Source organism: Sciurus carolinensis, chromosome 11, assembly GCF_902686445.1.
Source record: "Sciurus carolinensis chromosome 11, mSciCar1.2, whole genome shotgun sequence".
Taxonomy (NCBI): Eukaryota; Metazoa; Chordata; class Mammalia; order Rodentia; family Sciuridae; genus Sciurus; species Sciurus carolinensis.
In genome coordinates, this window is record NC_062223.1 from 71,302,461 (window position 1) to 71,324,615 (window position 22,155).

At 38.3% G+C, this 22,155-nt stretch overlaps 2 protein-coding genes across 2 annotated transcripts; one reads left to right on the top strand and one right to left on the bottom strand.

Moving 5' to 3' along the window:
* The first annotated feature begins 422 nt into the window (after window positions 1-422).
* LOC124959524 (olfactory receptor 56A4-like) lies at window positions 423-2,356 on the top strand. The gene is given in 3 exon segments (XM_047517944.1): window positions 423-674; window positions 1,666-1,980; window positions 1,982-2,356. Coding segments are annotated over 3 exon segments (939 nt in total). The 5' UTR covers window positions 423-425.
* Window positions 2,357-10,288: 7,932 nt separating this feature from the next.
* Window positions 10,289-11,236, bottom strand: LOC124960217 (olfactory receptor 56A3-like). Its single transcript, XM_047518848.1, has one exon. It carries the CDS (start codon window positions 11,234-11,236, stop codon window positions 10,289-10,291), a length of 948 nt encoding a protein of 315 aa, XP_047374804.1.
* Between the last annotated feature and the right edge of the window lie 10,919 nt (window positions 11,237-22,155).

The following is a 22,155-nucleotide window of genomic DNA, read 5'->3' on the forward strand; positions in this document are numbered from 1 at the left end:
TAATAAGAAAAGCATTCTAGGAAGTACATTTTTGGTGAAGATGAGAATGGAAGAGGCAGATGTTACACTTCTGAGGGAAAAATAATGGAATCCAGAGGACATGATACACAAGACACAACAATGTTTGCAATATATGAAGCATGTCCTATAGGTGTAGATGGATCTAAATGTTTATAAATGAATGATGGAACCTCTCTGGGACATACTCATGTGACGGGAGTTTTTATTGGCCCATAATATATTGAGTGCTAAGGAAAAAATTTGAACAATATAGTCCAACTTAAATATAAATGTAACACAGACTGGTATTCAAAAGAATTGTGGATAAAGCTGAAAGCCTAGAATGGAGGAAGACGGATCAGTTAGGTGTTTATTAACCATGTTTGCCTCTTGCCTTTCAGTGATTTAAGCCCCACCTGATAGTCATGGTATTATCCCCCAACAACACAGGGACCCAGGTGACGGAATTCCTGATGATCTGCTTTCCAGGCATGCAGGACTCACAGCACTGGCTTTCAGTCGTATTGGCTCCTCTCCTGGCTTTGGCCCTGGGGGCCAACGTTGTTTTATTAATCACCATCTGGCAGGAAGCATCTTTGCATGAGCCCATGTACCTCCTGCTCACCATCCTCTCTGTGCTGGACGTCATCCTCTGCCTCACAGTCATCCCCAAGGTCTGACCCTCCCTAGATTTTCTTCCAGTCATTCAAACTTCTTTGTTTAAAAAGTGCTATTGTTTTGCTTCTACAAATCCTACCATCCCTAAAGGAAAACCACGACACCAGATCCTTCACAGATATGTCCTGTTCTTTTTTTATTTTTTTATTATTTTATTTTTTGGTACCTGGGCTTGAACTCAGGGGCAATCAACCCTTAAGCCACATCTTCATCCCTGTTTTATTTTATTTAGAGACAGGGTCTCACTGAGTTCATTAGTACCTCCCCTCTCCTAAGGCTGGCTTCGAACTTGCGATCCTTGTGCCTCAGCTTCCTGAGGTGCTGGGACTACAAGCGTTTTCCACTGTGCCTGGCTCCTCTTTTATGTTAAGTTCTTGAGTTTTTAAGTTTTCATTATTTTCCAGTGGAAAGACCATCTGTCAGTCTGAGGAATATTTAAAATTCAAATTTTCTCCTTACGCCTTCATTCTTCTACTTATTACTTCTTACCTTTCCTTAAATCTCAATGATCCCACTCCACACCCTGGGCTCTAGAATTGGCTTTTTAAATGCAATCATCTGTACATTTGTATCATGTACTGTGATAGGAAGCATTTTTGGAAAAGGTTTCTTGTGTTGTATGGAGGGACTGGAAAATGTTCCATTACAACCAGTGAACTTACTGGGTTCTTGTGATGCATATATCCTCTCATGGGCAGATGTGCCCACTGAAGTTTGGGTAAGGACCATGGAGCCCAGAGGAGGACAGGCTACAAGTAAGCATTTTTAAAACCCATGGTTGGTCCTTAGATTTAGGGAAAGGGTTTAAGTTAAACTTTGGAGATAGAAAGTATTTGAAATGAGGATACTGTCCCAAGGTGGGATTGTGGGGCTTTTGTTTGGGGAGTGTGGTTGGTTTTAATCATCCATCTGAGGGTTTTCCTAAGGGTTAAATGCTGTAGGATAATAATGAGTAGACAGGTTTTTTGATAACAATGATTCTGGCAGGTGCTACTCATCTTCTGGTTCAACATGAAGACCATCAGCTTCTCAGGCTGCTTCCTGCAGATGTTCATCATGAATACCTTCCTCCCCATGGAATCCTCTACCTTTCTGGTCATGGCCTATGATCGCTATGTGGCCATCTGCCACCCATTGCGCTACTCGTCCATCATCACTGAACAGTTTGTCATTAATGCAGCCATCTTCATTGTCTTCCGCAATCTGGTAGCCACACTGCCTACTCCAGTCCTGGCTGCTAGGCTCAACTACTGTGCCAGCAACGTGGTAGAGAACTGTATATGTGCCAACATTTCTGTAGCAAAAGCTCTCCTGTGGGGACATTCGCCTAAATAAGCTCTATCAATTCGTGAGTGTTTGGTGCCTTCTAGGTTCTGACCTGGTGCTCATCTTACTGTCTTACTGCTTCATCCTGAGGGCTGTTACACACTTGCAGTCAGGAGGCGCAACCACCAAGGCTTTGAGCACTTGTGGTTCACATCTCATTCTTATCCTTTTCTTTTATACACTGCTGCTCATCTTCATCTTCACAAACAAGGCAGGAAAGAAGATCCCCTCAGAGGTACCTATTCTTCTCAATGTCCTGCATCACCTCATCCCACCAGCCCTCAACCCCATTGTTTATGGAGTTCGTACCCAGGAAATCAAGCAGGGGATTATCAAACTACTCAAATACTAGCCTGGAGAGATAGGAAGTCAAAGATCATGGACTATAGAAGTCTGAACGTGTATTGATGGTTTCATCCGAATGTCACTATGGATTACCACATGGCATCCATGGTTCTACCTTCATTTCGAACCCAGACCTTCTAAGCTACTGTCAAAATACTCATTCCTCACTCCCCCTTTGCAAATATGTGCTGAACCCACCTTTAAGTGTCCATTATGTTCTTCATTCCTCTTTGTACCATCACAATTTCTCAATTAGTCCTTAAATAAGTATTTAACACTTTCCAGGTTCTTCTCAGTCTTTACATTCTGTGTCTCATTTACTTTGTAGGCAATGATGAAGAAGCACTTTCAACAGAACATGGGGTAGATGTGGACAGGATTGGGGAAAACAATGAAGGTTTTTACACAACCATCTGGTTAAAAATGATAATGGCTTTGGTTAAGGTGGTGAGTGAAAATTGAAGCTATGTGTTCACAATATATAGAGAGTCATCTGAGGAGTATAAAAACTGGAAAGGATTAAAGGATGATACTGAAGTTTTTAGCAAGACCAAGTGGAATAGTGAAATTGTCATTAGCTGGCTGATGAGTGAGCTTGGTATGTAATATCAGAAGGACAACTCTTGATGAGATTCATTCTATACCAATTCTTTCCTATGACTGTACGTTTGCAATGACTATTACTAATCTGAGTGAAGAGGTAAAAGTAAGCAACTAGTACTTATCCGGAGTCAGATCAAGGCTTATTATAGAAGTTTGACTCATCAGGATATAGATGTTATTTATATCCCATTTAGAAGTTGTTTTGTGGATCATTAATTTTCCACTAATTTCCCTCCCTTCCTTCAAGAAACGTTTTCAACTGTTGGGTACCCTGAATTCCTAATTGCTCACAATAGATTGTGAGCTCATTCTTCTTTGTATCTGCACATGTAGCTTTACATGTGACACATAGTAGATGTTCCTTCAATTATTTAATAAGTGATTTAATAAGTGCCTCTGTCAAGACATTTGGCCCCACCAAATGGCTGCTAGACTATAGAGTCCAATTTTAAAAGACAGGGCTGCTTATTGATGACATTTCATATGCTGGTTTTTGTAAACATATTAAAACATGGTATTTTATATGGTTGAAAGTATTAATTCCTCTAAATTATCAGAGAAATGGACTTTGTATATTTAAAATGGAGGATACACTTTTAAAGCAAGATTTAAAGCGAAACCAACAGCAAAGGGTTATTACACACATATTCAACAGAAAGAAATTAAGAAACCTCTCATTGACAGGGATGAATGTGTACCCCTATTCCTTCCCCTGCCCTCCATCCAAAAATCCCTCATGAAATATATTTGCATGGTAATTGTTTTAGTTATAGCCACTAGCCAGTTTGAATAATTTTCTACTTTTGGTTGAGATATGCATTTTGAAGAATCCATTCTAGGAGTAATAAGGATGGAATCATTGAGGTAAATGCTGTAGAGCTGAGCACCATTACAATCAAACTGGGTTATAGCAGTCCTACCCTAGTACTAATATGACCATAGGGATATGGATTTTAAGGGCCAGTCTTCTTTTTCATGGGTTCATAGGATGGTGTGTCTGTTTTGGTTCTCAGTCACATTCCTATTCTATAATTCTGCATTGACCTTCAGTCATCTGCCAGGCCTGGAGCTTGATAGTCCCCTTCTCATGATTGTGGTACTTTGTTCAGAGAAAGAGGTCCTGTTAACTGTAGTCAGAATTCCTCAGCATCCACTGACCTGGTCTTCTGCCTTTACCTTCTGTTTTCTGTATCCAATCATCCTGGTGGGATGTCCACTACTCCTTGGGCTTCCACTTATTCTAGGTTTGCTGTCTGAATTTAGTGTTCTAATTGAATCTGAATGGAACGGACTCTATGCGGAAAATGATCAACATCTCAACATGTGTGATTTTAGTTCAAAAATCATTTTCACAGAGATCACTCACATGTTTTAAAAGTTTGTTTTATTTATCCAGGACAGTACAATGTAATTTGACAAATTTTATACATATATATGTGTGTATCTATATAATACATATAGTATATAAAGAATACTACTTTCCATTATTCTGGTTGTACATGATGTGGAATTACATTGGTTGTGTATTCATATATAAACATGTAGGAACATAAGAAAGTAATGTCTGACTCATTCTACTCACTTACCTACTCCCAATCTTACTTCCCTCCCTTCATTCCCCTTTGTCTATTCCAAAGTACTTCTATTCCCCCTTGCCCACATTGTGTGTTAGCATCCACATATCAGTGTGAATATTCATCCTTTGGGTTTTTGGTATTGGCTTATTTCCTTTAGTCTCATAAACTCCAGTTCCATCCATTTACCAGCAAATGCCATAATTTCATTTCTCTTTATGGCTGAGTTAAATTCCACTGTGCATATATACACCACATTATCTTTATCCATTCATCTGGTGAAGGGCACCTAGTTTTGTTCCATAGTTTAGCTATTATGAATTGAGGTGCTATCAACATTCATCACATCAATAGACAATAATCATATTATCTCTATAGATGCAGAAAAAACATTTGACACAATACATCACCCATTTGTGTTCAAAACACTAGAAAAACTAGGGATAGTAGGAACACCCTCAATAATGTAAAAGCTATATATGGCAGACCAAGACCAATATCATTTAAATGGAGTAAAATTGAAAGCGTTCCCTCTCAAACCTGGAATAAGACAAGGATGCCCTCTTTCACCACTTCTATACAATCTCATCCTAGAAGCTCTAGCAAGAGCAGTTAGAAGGAAGAAAGAAATTGGAGGTATATGGAAAGAAAAAGAACTTGAACTTTCCCTATTTGCCATTGACATGATTCTATATTTTGACACCCAAAAAAAAGCTCCACCAGAAAACTTCTAGAGCTCAAAAATGCATTCAGCAATAGCAGCAAGACATAAAACTAACATCTATAGATCAAATGCATGTCTCTACATCAGTGATGAATCAACTGAATGAGAAATTAGGAAAACTACTCCTTTCATAATAGCCTCAAAAAAAGTATTTGAGAATCGATCTAACAAAAGAAGTGAAAGACCTCTACAATGAAATGTACATGATACTAAAGAAGGAAATTGAAGAAAATTTTCAAATATGAAAAGATCTACCCTGTTCTTGGATAGTCAGAATTAGTATTGTCAAAATGGCCATACTATCAAAGCTCTTTACAGATTTAATGCAATTCCTATTAAAATTCCAATGGTGTTCTTCATATAATAGAAAAAGCACTCATGAAATTCAATTGGAAAATAAGAGACCCACAATAGACAAAATAATCCCTAGCAAGATGAGTGAAGCAGGAGGTCTAACAATACCAGACCTTCAATTATACTACAGAACTACAGTAATAGAAATGGCATGGTATTGGCACCAAAACAGAAATGTGAACCAGTGATACAGCATAAAATACACAGAGAAAAAACCATATAAGTAGTTATCTCATAGTAGACAGAGGTCACATTCTCAATAGACACATGAAAAATGGCCTTCTTTTTTGTTTTTTGTTTTGGTAGTGCATTATAGTTGTACATATTCATGGGGTTCATTTTGGCATAATCACATATGCATGGAATATAATTTGTTCCAATTTAAGTTCCCAGAACCTCCTCTCTCTCTCTCCTCCCTCCCTATTTCCACTTCTCTTCTTCACTAGCCTTCTCCTCCATCTATTTATTGTTTTTTGAATCGGTACTTTGTAGGTGTACATAAAGTTGGAATTCACCGTTGTCCACTCACACATGCACACAGCATGATTTTGTCAACTTAATTCCACAGTTCCTCCTATTTCTCACCCCTCCCATTCTCCACACCACTGATTTCACTTCCATTTTTTGATGCCATCCTCCCCATATTTTTTTCTTATTTTCTCTAGCTTCCACATATGTCAGAAAACATTTGACCCTTGTCTTTCTGAGTTTGGATTATTTCAGTTAGCATGATGTTCTCCAGTTCCATCAGTTTATTGGGAAGATGGGAGTCAACAGATGAATGTATAAAAATCACGTGGCATATCTACACAATCAAATTTTACTCAGTCATAAGGAGGAAGGGTGAAACTATGGCAGTGTCCTTCCACCTTTTCTCATGGAAAGAGAGATTATATCATCTTTATTTTTTTCCTAAATCACTTACTACTTTCTGGAATAAATTTTAAATTTGTTTCTTTACTTAATATCTTGAATTTCCTTTCAGAATGTACACATATCTTGTCTTCTTCATGACCCTATACTGAGCACATAGAATGTGTGACACTTAACATTATTGAATATGTATTGGAGATAGAAATAACTGTTCCCCAGATTTATCCTGCAGGGCCACTGCTGTGTTGTGGACACTTTGCCATCTTGATTAATATATTCCTTGATCACTGTCTAATGAAAGATCTCCTTAGATATCTGTCAGATGCATATAGTGGAGATAGGGGAAGAGAGGCTAATGCCGGGTAATGTTAAAGTTGCTAACAAGTCCTTCATCTTACCATTATCTAGACGTGCCATGGTTCAAAGGATCAGATTTTCTATTTCTGTTTCCTATTGAATGCTAGGTTATATAGTGCTCCGTATGTCTTGGGACTTCCCTGAAAATTTTTCATTAAAATTAAAATTAACCAGTTTCAGATGTTGATGTATAGAATTGTGAAAATCTGTTTAAGGCAAGATTTGAAGGAAGACATAAATATTAGGATGCAACTATTTCCTTATTGGTAAACTGTTAGCTTAATGAAAGTTTACTGTAAGGCTATTGTTTCTTATTATTGACTGATACAATTAATTAGAATGTAACATTTCCCTGGATTCAAATGTAGCTCATTATCAACACTGTTAGGCCTTTGGACCTGTTTACATGCAGCAAGCTAGTAAGAAAGTCTTCTGCCATTTTAAACTTCTCACCATGCTACCTAACATTTTATGTGCTGCTGTTCGGTGTTTTGGAGTGAAGAATTTATCATATACTTTGTAACTCCCTATCTTCCTTTTACATTTGTGGCAAACAAAACCCATGAGAGATGTCTCATTCACTTATGTTTTCTTATTGTGATCATTTTTTTATGAGTAAACATTTTTCTTTCAATTAACTAGGTTTCTCAAGCATTTTCTTAAATTTTCACATTAGTGACTGGAGAAAACCCTGTTTTGCATCGCTTGGTTAGAGTGGGATATAGTTACTTTGCTTCTGTATTATGTGCTTTAACATGGAAATTAGGCACACTTTTAATAAATTGAGTCAGAGTTTTCCCCATGACACTTAAAAAATGAACTAGACAAAATGCAGAGTTTTAAATAATCTAAAATTTTCAAAGCTGTGATTTAGCAGATAGTTTATGATCAATTCCTCTTTTCTGGGAAACACCTGCAAGTTTGTTAAGCCAGTTTTTGGAAACACTGGGATTTGCTTTAAGGTACCTTGGTGTGAGTCACTATCAGACCTAGTGATTTGTATAACATTGATGGGTAAATGTTGAAAACTATCTTTGAGAGGTTTCATGCAATTATGTATTTCACAACTTTAGTGGCTTAAATTTGCTTCAGGAGCAGATTTTTACTTCTATTTTGAGAATATTTCTCATTAGTATTGAGTTTTAAATAAATTGAGACTTTTTGAAATAGTAATATTTGTAACACTAGGATTTTTGTTAGGTATACTGGTCTTTATGATAGTGAACATTATGTGAACAGAATTTTAACTGATTATTGCTTGTTATTTAAGGAAATATAAATGCACTTTCATTTTCAAGCACATGCTTGAAAGGAGTCTTGTAACTGTGAATTCAAAGTCCACAGGGGAATAGTCAAGTATAATTTATTCTTGTTATTAGACAGAAAATTAAAGAGGTTAAAAACATATGGGAGATTATAACTTAAACATATCAGTAATTCATGAAATATATATTTTTTAGGGTAACTGACCTAGACTTTGGCAACTGTTCCGTGTGGATATAGAAACATTTTCATTTTGGGGTCAGAAGGTAGAGATGCATGATTTTGGGTTCAGTGGAACTTTCTGGAATGGAATTGATATATATTGTTTTCCTCAGTATTTCTGGTAGGATGTCAACCCCGAGAGCAAGATAAAGTCTTAAGTATCATTTCATAATGAAACACTAGGTCTATTGAGAGCTTAAAGCTATTAGACCCAGAATTAAATATACATGAAGTCCAACCATCATGAAGGACCATAACTTTTTTCTGGGTAGTTACATGTAAGACGACCTGTTAATGATATAGATGTATAAGTAATCCTTAGCCAGACTTGGATTTTTGATCTCTGAACAAAACTCAAAAATTTTAGTATTTGGAATTTATCCCTAATATGCTGTTAGTTTTCCTACTTGGTTTCAAGTTTCATTCAGGCAATGTGGGAAATGTTCATATTTATGTTAAAGGGAAAAGGTATGGAGGAGACACAGTAGTGGGAGTGATGCCTGTCTTGGAATCTATATCGTGTACAACCATAGAAACAATGATGTACCCCATTTTTGTACAATGAATCAAAATGCAGTCTGTAAAAAAATATATAAATAAATAATTAAAAAGATAGTGCAGTGTGGCATAGATTCCTAGAAGCAGAAATCTATTTAAAAACATTTAGTTTTCAGCTTTCATGTGACAGATGAGGATCCTCAAGTTGAGTGATGCTCCTGGGTTAATCCCAGGTGCAAATGTCATCTATGGTTGTTCAAGGACCAGAATGCAGAGCCTGTAACTCCTCCTTTCATATCTCAGGTTTTCTCTTTTTCAAGTCATTCCCTGAATATATGTTTACCTATTTTTATTTCTCTTAATTTTGAGAGAGTGTCTTGGCCTTGAATTTGCCACCCTCCTGCCTCAACCTCCCATGTATCTGGGACAACAGGAGTGCATCATGGTGTGGTGTATACCTTGTTTCTTCCAGTTCTTTACTTGTAGAAGAAAACATTCCTTAACAATTGTTGGATTCAGATTGGTTTATATTTTGCCTAAATACCATATGAGTTTCTCAATATTAGAAATTGGCCTATGTGTCTTTATACCTATCAATTTCCCTAACCAAGTTCTTGGAAGAAAGAACTTGCTTTAGGAAATCTTTGCCCCATTAAAATCGACCCTAACATACTTAAGTGTCATTACTAGGGTGTTTTCTGATATTGTGACATATGAGAATGCTTCAGCAGAGCCCTGTGCACAGATCACAAATGTAGTCACTGTGAAACTTGCAGAGACAGTGGTGCAAAGTCACTCAGGAGAAACTTTATATCCTCTAACCCAGTAACTCCTTCTAACCCAGTAAAACCCACTGCTCCACATGTCCTTCATTTCTACAGGAGTCTTATTTCTTTCAGGGTTCTGCCAACAGAAGAGGGACTTTGCATGAAAAAGAGGAGGGGTAGAAAAAAGGCATTGGCTTGGTTGGAAGTAAGTGAACGAGACTCTGGACTCCAGCCACTTTCAATGCTGACATTTAAACTACCTGGTCTTTTCACAATTGCATTATGGAGATGGCATAATAACAGTTATATTTGTAATATCAAGTCATAATCAAGGCCACTAAATTCCAGAGTTATATTTTGAAAAATTTCAATGTTGAAAGATGTAACTTTAGTATTAACTGTGAGTTATTTCTCCACTATGGTAGTCATTTATTGAGTTCTTACATTTTAGACAGAAATAGAATCATAAATATTAGGTAATAATAAAAAGGACACAAAGATGTAAGAGTTATTTTTTTTTTTTGGCATGTGTGTGTGGAAAGAAGTTATTGGGGTGTAAAGAGGGAGTCAGGAACTTATTTCGGAACTATTACTCACTTTTCTTTTTGAAATCTGGTCTCCCAGTTATGGTTCTCAGCCCAAGTTCCCAAAAACTGATGAATAAGTCTTCCTATATGAGGAATGCAGAGAGACGGTTGCCTTTGTTACCACCTTTTCTTCAGTAATTTCTGGATTCCTTGCTTGATCTCCTGGGTTCTCACCCCATAAACAATGGGGTTCAGGGCTGCAGGGATGACATGGTGGAGGACATTGAGTAAGACTGGCACATCAGGGGAGACATTCCTCTTAGCCACATGTGTGAGGACAAAGACCAGAAGGATGGTGCTGAAGAAGAGGATGAGGATGAAGTGGGAACCACAAGTAGTAAGGGCTTTGGCCGCGGCACCCTCTGCCCTGAGCTTCAGCACAGCTCGCAGTATGAGGATGTAAGAAAGGAAAATGAGGATGAGGTCAGATCCCAGCAGAGTCCAGCCTATAGCAAACTGGTAAAGGCGATTGAGGGTGACATCATCACAAGACAGCCTGGAGACAGACATGTTGGCACAGATGCAGTTCTCGATGACATTTCTCCTACAGTAATGGAGTCGTGCTGAGAGGATGGGGATGGGCCCACACATAAAGATGTTCCTGGCCACAATGAAAATGACAGCCTTGAGTACAAATTGGTCAGTGATGATGAATGGGTATCTCAGTGGGTGGCAGATGGCTATATAGCGATCAAAGGCCATGACCATGAACGTACAGGACTCCATGGCTAGGAAGCTATTCATGACATACATCTGGAGGAAGCAGGCAGAGAAGCTGATGGGTCTGAGGTCAAACCAGAAGATGGCCAGGACCTTGGGGATGACGGTGAGGCAGAGCACCATGTCCAGCAGGGAGAGGAGGCTGAGCAGGTAGTACATGGGCTCATGCAGAGAGGCCTCCAGGCGGATGGTGATCAGGAGGGTGGCGTTGGCCCCCATGGCCAGGAGGAAGAGCAGGCAGAGGGGCAGGGACAGCCAGAGTTGCCAGCGGGGAGACCTGACAAAACAATTCAGAAGGAAGTCTGAAATTCCTGTGGGGTTGGTGTCGTTTTGGTGTGCTGCCATATTTTGTCACGTATTTCTACAACTTTCTTTTAGTGATCTGTAAAATTAGGATAAAAAAAAAATCACCTAATGACTCCACATGCCCGAAGACAGAGCAACTTTCTACACCTGGGCGCAACTTATGGCAGATTATCCTGGCCAACGGAATGTATGTGTTTCTCCATGGTGCCACGCCACGTGGTTTATTCCTATCCCTTTGAACAGTGTGGGGAACTGAGATTTTGTGATTTATTTACTTGCTTGATTTGCTCCATTTATGCTTTCAATAGAATTGTTGGGTGCTTTCAGAAATTTCATAGGGAAAAAACACTTAGTTAACACTTTGGAGACAGATGAGATTCTCAATTTGTATCTATAATTGTTTCCTGTGTTTTCTTTTATAGCAACATAAACGATCATACCTACAAATTAACTCTTATGGATGTCTAGTAGAGTGTGACATAAAAGGGACTAGATAATGTCCCTAGTTCCCATGCCACTTACATTATGAGATTTTAGTTTCATTTATTTTGCTTTAGAGATTTTTATTTGTTATATACTAAAAATAAAGTTAGCTTCCATTTTTCCAAGATGTCTTTTTTAATTGGTAAAAATAGACCCTACCACATAATTGCCTCCCACCATCTACTTCTTACATAGATCTTCATATGTAATGAATCCCCAACTTCTGGAAGAAACAAGTTTCAAAGAGAATGAGCAATTCCACATAGCAGAGGGAGCAGTACGTGTCATTGATCAAGATGACCAGTTGCATCTTTTGATTGTAATTGTGTGGGGATCCTGGAGCCCACCTCTCCAGCCTCCTGTCACTTCTTCATGCTCCTTTTCCATCTCTAATGTCATGAACCATGTACATGTTTCTCATTGTCCAGACAGCAGTTCATATTGCAACTATTTTCTTTTGACTTAATCATTCCCCCTGGCATTCTGTCAAGTAGTAGGGTCACAAATTGAATAAGAAACTCTCTTACTGTCCAGAAGTAAAACAATAACAATTCTGGGGGATGATGGGTAGTAATGAGAACAAAGAATATGAGCAACGATAACAATATACACAAATGAGCATGCGAAGGAAGGAGAGGGATGGCTAGCCGACCCGGGGGATAGGCCGGAGAAAAGGAATTGTACCTAATTTGTTAAGGAGATCCCAAAGAGTGCTGCATCTTGGCAAAAGTACAAGTCAGGTCTTTCTGGGTTCTTCCAAATCTCACAGTCCATTGTGCCTAAGTCTCTTCACTGGGACAGATTGCCTACTGAAGTATTATTTTGTGGATTTCGAAGCTCTTTTCCCCTGAGTATTTAAAAACTGTCCTGGTTCTTTTTCATCAGGCGTGCCAATATAATTTAAAATTATATAGTTAGTTTTGGAACTCTTATTATTCTGGGAAATGTGTTCAAATATTCTAGGACTTTATCACATTGAATCGTCAATATCTAGTGAAATATACCTTATTATCAAGGATTATTAAATTTGTCTTTATAAATAAGGAGACTGAGATCTCAAGATCCAGGTTGGTAAGCACCCATGCTCTATTGTTCTAATGCTCTACTGTTACTGTTCTAATTCCCACTTCATGCAGAAGGTTGGATACAACTAATTTCCAGAACTCCTTTAGATCTTGAAATTCCATGAAAATATGCTTTCCCATTCATCTTATAAAAAAGGAAGCAGACTTCACCCATGATGCAACTATTCATTTAAAAAATGGAATCTTTTAGAGAAGGAATAGTTTGGGTGGATTCATGGTGACAAGGAAGTTGTAATTATACTGTGAACTTAAAACTGTGATATTTTTCCATGGACAGAGGCATACTTTTTTCAAGAGATTCTAATAGTACATTTTTACAGTTATGTATTTCTCTTCCCCAAATGCTGTTCCAGTCCTGTGAGCTGACTCCTCTCAGATTCTCCTCATCCTGGAGGCTCTTAGTCATGGTGGCTGCTCTCAGAGGAGGGAGGATGGGCAATCCTTCCTAGGCCTCTCCATTTCACCTCTGCTTCCCCAAGCAAGTCTGCCAGCCATGGCCTTCCTCCTGATACATTGAAGTTATTTGGACCATCTCCCAACTCTTTTTCTCTTGCTAATAATAGAATATATTAGCAATGTCTTTGGCAAATCCAAATCAAATTTTAACCTATTGATTCATTTGTGACTCATGATGCTCTGAAGTCGGTTGGGTAAGTTGACTACATTAGTAATTTGTCTATCACTGGGGAAGTTGGGAGTCAGTGGTATTATGTGTCTTTTCTATGGTTTAAGTGGTAGGATTCAAATGTGGAAGAAATAGAAGCCCAAGTAATTTCTTCAGATTCAAATCTAGTGAAAATATGAAGACACCTGTTTCCTGTGTCACCACAGTGGTCTAGTAGTGCTTGTTATTTGACATCTTGTTTTATATGTTTTTAGATTTTTCTATGCCTCCCAATTCTAGGGATGGTTTTCAGGTATCTGGACTCTCAGTAGCAACACTGACACCTGCTTCCACTGCTCAAATTAGCCATATTCCCAGTGCCTGGGAATGATCCCAGGGCCTCATACGTGCTAGACAAGCATTCTTCAACGGAGCTACATCTCCATCCTGTTCCCACTGATCAAAGGGTCCAATTTCCTCTTCAGTCCACCTTTTTTTATTGGTTCTTTTATTGTTTTCCTAGGTTTAACCTCTAAGTGCCAACCCTAAGTGTTCAATAAATTCACTAAACATATTTTCATAGCTGCATTCTCTGATTTCATTTTCTACTTTATAACTACATACCTACACCCCCATCTCATTTTATCTTCTTTTGCTGTTCTGCACTGTACTTGATGGCGTGACCCATCGAGAGTGAGAGATACTAGAACTGAAGGATGTCCTTAAGATTATAAGCCATAGAACATACTTCTGGTCTGGAGTTGAGGGGTAAAGAACCTTCTCTGTGCCCTGGGCACTATGTTCCCCAAATCCTGTCCATAGTTTGCTCTTGAAATATATTCACTTGTTACTTTGAAGAATAAACCAATAGAACTTGCTAAGCCCAGAATTTTTCACAATTGACCCAGTCCTTATGAACTTTGCTTATATTCCTAACATGTACACTTCAGGTTGTAAAATTTCAAACACCCTCAGAACACTATATTCATCATTCAAATTTGTCACGTATTCTTTGCTCATCCTCTAATATTACTAACATCTGCAGAATTTCTATATTTGCCTCTTCTAAATCACAGCCTGAAAAATCACTATTACCTGCAAACTTCTCTTCTCCAGGCATCAGGAAGTATTCCTGAAAATATTGAAAAATTCCCTGGTTGTGATCAGAAAGGTCTGGAAATGGCTATTGGAGAGTAAAGTCAAATGGAAGGACTGGTTTTTCAGCCATGAGTGTCTGTGGAGAAGCCTAGGGGAAGAAATGTGACATATGCTTTTTTTTCATCTCTTAACTACTTTTAGCACTAGCATGGAGTTTCTGAGGACAACATTTTCTAATTCCATTCTTTCTCTTTGTCTGAACATTTCTGCATGTTCTTCACTCATAAACCATCTAAGAAGCACTGAATAACTTACTCAGTCTTAGGAGCAAAGCCTCTGAGAAAGTACTTGTCCTTTTGTGTCCCCTCCTCTTTTAGTTTTGGTTTGAAATGGAAGCTTGCCAGTGCAGCACTGGGACTGAGGACCAAGATCTTGTGTTCTCTGTTTCCAGCCAGAGACAGGATGAGGAAGCTGGGGAAGTGGAAAATCTAAAATCAAAGCAAGATCCTCAAAGCTCAAGCATTTCCCCAAGCTGCATGGAGCCCCATAGCATGGCACCAGGGAAGCCTCGTTTGGAGAGGTTCAGAGGTTGTTAGGGATTATCCAGTTTGATAAAACTCAGGCATGTAAGACATCTCTGCAGATGTAGTTGCAGCTACTATTGAGTGCATCTGGTGACAGGTAGCTCCTTGCTTTTCTAGCATAATTTCCCTTTTTTGGCAGCAGTAGCTTTCACCGATGACTGGATTGTGCTGAAATCTGTTGAACTACTACTTTCTTAAGCCAACGACCCTCAGTTGTGGTCTCTGACCCTGCCTCTGAAGTTACATAGACTAAATTTAATTTCTTCCCTATGATCCAGGATAATTAAAGGCAGATCCTTTGTCTTACAAATCCTAAATTTCTATATTCATAACTGAAACCTCCAAATTCGTTTAACTGAGTTCCAGATGACCTTCCCAGTTCTTCTACCTTCTATTAATCTCTAGTGGACAAACTTCAGCTTCCCTGTATTTATGGTGCCCCATAGTGCCCAGAGGAGGACAAAGGAGAGAAGATCCCCAAGCACAGACCCTCACTTGTGCCTCCTAACCTGAGGTGGAGGTGGTCTGTATTTCTCCCTTTTGCGACTATTCCAGCAGTACTGACTCAGGAAAGAGAAGCACAGACTGAGACAGGTCTTCTGTGTTCTGGTTAAACTTGGTGCAGCCACCCCTCAGCATCCTGTGCCAAGATTCACTTACAGAAGGGATGCAGCACGGGGTCAGGTTCACAGGCACTGGAGCTCTGGTTGGCTCCAGAGGTTTCTGCAGACAGTTATACTTCTAGAGGCTTGGGGACCCTACCCTCTGTGGACTTCTCAATTCTCCTTCCCCCTGGGCCCAAAGGGCTTCCTAGGACAAGCAGGCAGATGGAAAAAGAAAGTGTTTTTCTTTCTGAATTCTCCCCTGGTATTCCACCCTATGTCGACTGTGTGCAGCAGTTGGCCTCCTGGGTACAGATCTTACATACTTATCCATATATGTTCGTGCACATTCAGCCCCTTCTGTGGATTCCGTGAACTCATTCACAACTTCTGTGGGAGTCTCATAAATGCTCATTGGATAGGTACTGCCTACCCCAGTGAGTGAATCCAAGTTAACTCACCATGGCATTTATCATAAAATTTTAATGATAAAAATGCAAGAGAAATTTTTGTGTATGCTGGAAGTTATTTAATAGAAATGTTTTAATTTTATGAAGTCGAATCCTATTTTTTATCAAATGCAATGACAATCTACTCTTGATCCCATCAGCTTACTTTTTCATCTCTGGAAGTTCACCTTGATTCTTCTGAATGTCTTCTACAACTCTACTTAATTTTTTTTAATATAGGGGATTCAAACTATTAACAGTTTGTAAATTCTTATTTTCTAATTCTAAAACCATTGCTAATTTTGATTGATTAATTCCCTTCCTTACCCTATTTTTGGTTTTATTTTCTGCTTATATTCATATTTAGAAAATTTTTACTGGACATCATACATTTTGGATTTTGCTTTGTTAGATGCTGTATTTCACATATTTCAAGTTTTAAAATATTCTTATGCTTTCCTGTGAATGCAGGCAAGTTACTTCCAAAGAATTTAACCCTTTGGACTTTGTTAGGAGGGACCAGAACAAATTTTGGTCTAAGACTTGTTTTGATTCACAACCGAGGAAACAGTCCCTTGAGAATTCTGTTCCAAGCTCCATGAATTATGATTTTTTTTTCTTTTCTGGCTGGTGGAAGAGGTATTTTTTCCGGCCGTATGGGAGAGCTGGATTTTGCTTTCCTAGTCCTTAGGGTATCCTCGTTTCTCCCCCTACCTCCTGTAAGCTTCCTCGCATGCTTTCCCTTATCACTTGAGGATTCTCTGCAGATGTTCAACATTCGATGTGCAGTTTTTTCTTCTCCAGAACTCTGCCCTATGAGTGTAGCTTTATTAGTCTTTATGTGCTTCCAACTAGAACTCTCCAATTCAGGGACTCCACTGCATGCCACCCAGGATCCATCCCTCCTCTTTTACTGCATCCTGTGAACTCCGTCAAGGCAGGAAACTAGTGCAATGGTCTGTCTTGTCCCCCACACCCCAGGGTTCCCTGTGCTTACTTATCTGATGTCTAGTGTATTAGAAACCATTACTCAGTACATTTCACTCAGTTTTGATTACTTGGTTTCAGTTAGGAAGGTGAATTCAGTTCCTTTTATTCCATCTTGGCTGCAAGCTAGTCTATGGGAATGTTAAACTTTAACTTTACCTTTATCATCATTTCTTGTGGTTGATCTAAAAAGATGACCCGAGAGTAGCATGCCAGTCAGGATTCCATTCCTTGTGGGATTCCATTACCTTGAATCTGGAAGGTGAAAAGGGTTCATTGAAACTGGTTCAGTGAGTGGAATCCCAGCTCTGAAGCCAGTCTTCTGCTCTGCACACATTATTCCAAGAGAACCTGGTCCCTAGAACATTGAGTTTCCTGCAGAGAAACATGGACTACAGTTTGGGGATCCAAAGCTCCTTCCTCCTCTGCTTCTGCTGCTTCTGAGGTGAGATGGGCAACACAGCATACGGTGGACTCTATTTCATTCTCATGTCCTTTCCCCTTCTGTCTTTTGCCTTTTTGATCCTCTTGATCCTAGCTGCGTAATTTCTCCCAGGCACCTTGTTTCAGCTGCGTTTATTTCTTCTGTTTTCCCACATTCTTTAAAAACAAGATTCACAGAGTGATGTTCTAGGCCCCTGTGGCATCTTCTGTTGATGGAATGACTTATATGACTTCTTTACTCATCAGTCTGCCTCCTGGGTTGGAATGGCTCAAAATAGCAAAATGGCTAGGCAGATGCCTTCCTCTGCTGAGGCTTCTCCACATGACTAACTTGGTCTTCTTCACAGCAGAGCCGCCTCAGGGTACTTAGACATCCCTCTAGCCAAGGGCTCTTCCCTACTTGCCTTCAAGTCCCCATCCTCAGCCTTCAACCACACAACTTCCCAGTTGGAAACCCCACTCTCATCCCACCACAATCCCTGTTGTAGGCAGGTGTCTAACATCATAGTGGTGACTTGGTGCCTTCATCTCTCCATGCTGCCAGACTCTTCCAGGCAAAAATATTCCTGAATCTGACTGAATATTCTATACTTTGCATGTCAGAAAGGAGAATTTATGCTTAAATTCAGCTTTTTCTTCTTCTCCAGGGAAAGGTATTCTTGCTGACCTTGAAGAGGCTGAAGAATCAGGATTCCAGCTTTTTTTTATTCCTGGGGGAGAGAGCTTTCCTCTTCACTCTTTATGTCCTATCCTTCCAAAAGCAGAGTCACTAGTGCCACTGAAGCCTTAGGGAGAGTCTGAGTGGATCACCTTGCACTAGTTGAATGAGGAGGATGTGATACTTAGGAACTAAACTATGTGAGTATTTACACAAAAGCAAAACCTTAAGTCCAGAAGGTTCTAGTGCAAATGTCTGTGGGCACCAAGTTCCAATTTTCCAAAAGGGTACTGATAAGGAGTAGGCACAATGCATACAAAGGCAACCATGTAAATTCCTACACTGGTAACTCATAGTAATTGTAATACATTCCAAGAAGCTTCTGAATTTTCCAATACCTGTCAAAATAGAATCACTTGAATGAAATTTACAAGGAATCCTATTTTTGCTCTTGTGACATGTTTTATAAGCAAGCCAGAAGATTTGTTGCAAAAGCAAATGAAACCAGTAACAGACTTTAGGAAGGAGTCCTAATCTTGTTCTTTATATGGCCTTGGGGTGTTCCTCTCTTTTCTATCTGCTTCCCTCTCCCCTCATTATCACCTCCAGATACCCCTTGTGTCCACATGTCTATATTAGACATTTTATTTGATTCCCCACTTGTATGTGCATCCAGAAAGACTACTTATTCTTATCTTTTCCATAATTTACTCCATTAGTAACTTGCAGATAAAATATATGGCTGAAATTGTGGTAATAATTTTTTTTTTTCTGACTCTTTTCGTTCCTCGTGGTCAAGAATCCAAGGCAGGATAGAATTTTCTCCAATGTCTGCCATTTAACAAGCTGCATAAATTGTTGGAATCTTATATTTCTTATTTGTTTATTTTTTATAGGAAATAAGTGTGATCATTTTTGGAAAGCACTTGGTAGTTCTTATGATGTTTTAATTATTGTTGTTATTATTATCAAAACTATAAAATAGGCTTCCCAGTAATTTTGGTGGAAAGTTCTAATGAGCAATAACTAAATGTTTGCTCCTATTGAGTTTGAAGCCTGTTATATAGAATTGCTCAAGATCTTTATCTCAAATCAGTGCCCAAGATTTGGAGCAGAGGTACATATAATTGCTGGTTTTGTGCTCATTTTATAAAAAGCAATTTCCTTTGTTCATAGCATCTTAAAAAATAGTTGCCTGTGGGCCTCTGATTGTAGTCCAGGCTCATTTCTTGTAAAACATTGCCTACCTCTTGGAAATTATCCTCTCATTCCCCTCAAAGTCAATTGTACACATGGTAGGTAGTTAACATTTAAAGCCAGACATTCCACAATCTATCTATTTTCTTTGGGTTTTGTAATAAGAATAAACTTAATTTAAAACAATTTGTATACAAATAAAAACCACAATTAAATATCATCTCACTCCAATTAGAATGATTTAACAAAAAGATAAAAAGTAACAAACTGAGTCAAGAATGCAGAGAAAAGGAATCTCTCTTAACCCAGTTAAGAATATAATGGGAATGTGAATTAGTAGAGCCATTATAGAAAACAGTTTGGAACTTCCTCAGAAAATTACCACAGGATCCAGTAACTCCACTACTGGGTACATATCCAAAGGAGAAGAAAACTGTATCTGTATGAGATATTTGCACTCACATGTTTATTGCAATACTATTCATGTTGTTCAAGGCATAGAATCAACAGAAATGTTCATGGATGAGTGGAGGGATACAGCAAATGTGATATAAATACACAAAGGAATATTATTCAGCCATTAAAATACTGAAATTCTATCATTTGCAGCAACTGGAGGAATAATATTAAGTGAAATAAACCATATCTTCCTTATATGTGAAGATAAAAAATGTTGACCTAATAGAAATAGAGAGTAGAAAGTGGAATAGTGCTTAGCAGAGACTGGGATGGATGGAGACTGGGGAAGATGGATAGAGGATAATTAAAAAGTACAGGTGTCCAATTGTATAAAGGAATGATGTCAAATGATCTCCAGCAGAGTAAGGTAACTATGGTGACAACATTTAATTGTATATTAAAAACAGCTAGTAGAGAAGTTATTGAATGTTCCCAACACAAAGTATGATAAATGAGATTATGGATATATCAGTTACCCTGATCTGATCATAAGAAAATATAACCTGTATTGAAATATCACATTGTAATCAAAAAACATGTAAAATTGAGGTGGTAATTAAAAATTAAAGTTAGAGTTAATAAAAATAAGGCAAATTGATTTTTCAGGTTTATAATTTTATCTACATTTGCATGAGGGGTTAACCTATGTCTCTTTTTCTCCTGAAAATTTCTTGGTTTCGTTCTTCTTCTTCTTTTTTCTTCTTTTTTATCTGATTTTGCCATAAGGATGATGTTCGTTTTTGAAACTGAGTTTGAAAATTTTCTAATTTTTTATTTCTGTGGAACAGCTAATGTAGTATAGGAAACTCAAATTATGTTGTATACATGTGTGAATATGCCACAATGAAACCTACTCTTTGGTGTAATTAATATGTAACAAACAATTAAAAAAAGCAAAGCTATGTTGGCATGCTATTTTATTTGGAAGACAATATGAAATGACTCTTCTGTCATCTTCATTCTTTGCTCTGTTATCTGTCTAATCTTTTGAGCTCTTCTTTCTGTTATTTCAAAATTTCCATTTAGAAAATGTGGGGCTAGGGATGACACCTTACCTGAGATGTGTGAAGCCCTGGGTTTGATCCCCAGCACTGAAAATGATAATATTTCCTGGATATTTTTTCCTGTCTTTTTATAAGTTCCATTTTTCAAACTTTACTTTCTCCTCTTTCTGTTTATATTATTTTCTCTTAGCCCCATTCTCAGTGTATTCCTGCTCAACCTACCCTGAGTTTCAACCAGGATCTTATTTCCAATTAGAAGTCAGTTTCATGTTTTTGCAGCTCCTAGAATCCCCAAACAAATCAATGGTTTTATTAAGCTTTCAATCATAGTGAGAGTTACTTTATGTTCTTGTAGCAGCCATGATTAGAGTCTCTTTCGAAGCTCATCTCATCAAGGACTGTGAGATGAGGGTTTTCTCTGAGCTCTCAAACCCAGATAGAGCACTCTAAACTCTTGAGGCCTGCAAGCCCCTGACTGAGAGTCTCTCGGAGGTAAGGACTGGGAGGTCCACAAAGACCCCTGTGCTAGACTAGGGACTGTGCACCAGTGTTGGATTTAGTAAGTCAAGTCTAGAAGGAATGCTAGAAGGAAGGAACACTACACTAGTAGGTTATCTTTTTCTCAAATCCTCTAATGTTTTGCAAGCTGCGAAGATGTTCACTACAGTATTCTCAAGTTCATAGTACCAAATTGCAATTGTTTTGTAACATTTTATGGACAGGGATATTGATGCTTAAAGAGTTTTAAGTGTAATTCTCAGGTCAACCTTCTAGATAAGACCAGAGCCTAAACTTAAATGTGTATTTTATGAATCTCAGGTAATTTTTCTGGCCACTGTATTCTGATTGGTTTTCATGAAATCCCACATCATTTTTCTACTCATGAACTTGAGCTTCTGACATGTGAATGGAGAAGAATCTCCATATGGATGGAAGTTATTCAAGGCATGTGTTGGTGCAGCACGTGTTTGCAAAACCTCTTTCTCCCTTCAGGAATTTTGGGATATCAGTAGGTTTAAATATGAGCATTATTTTATTTTTCATGGACTAGAGTAAAGAGGTTGTTGTGGAATCTCTGTGCTATGCCTGGTGTACTGGAATTATGAGCCATGGATGGACACATAATATGATTGGCTTGTGTGGGAATGTCAGAGGAGTTAAACAAAATGTTTCTTTTATTTATTTTTGATCTCATTATTGATTTATTATGGAAGTTGAACAAAAATATTTCTAATTTTTATCTCTGGGGAGATCTCATTATTGCCTTATTGGACTACTGTGGAAGTTCCTCGTGGGGCTAAATG

Bases quoted from the DNA above. Each gene is read 5' to 3' on its own strand.
- LOC124960217 (XM_047518848.1), bottom strand. From the start codon at position 11,236: ATGGCAGCACACCAAAACGACACCAACCCCACAGGAATTTCAGACTTC.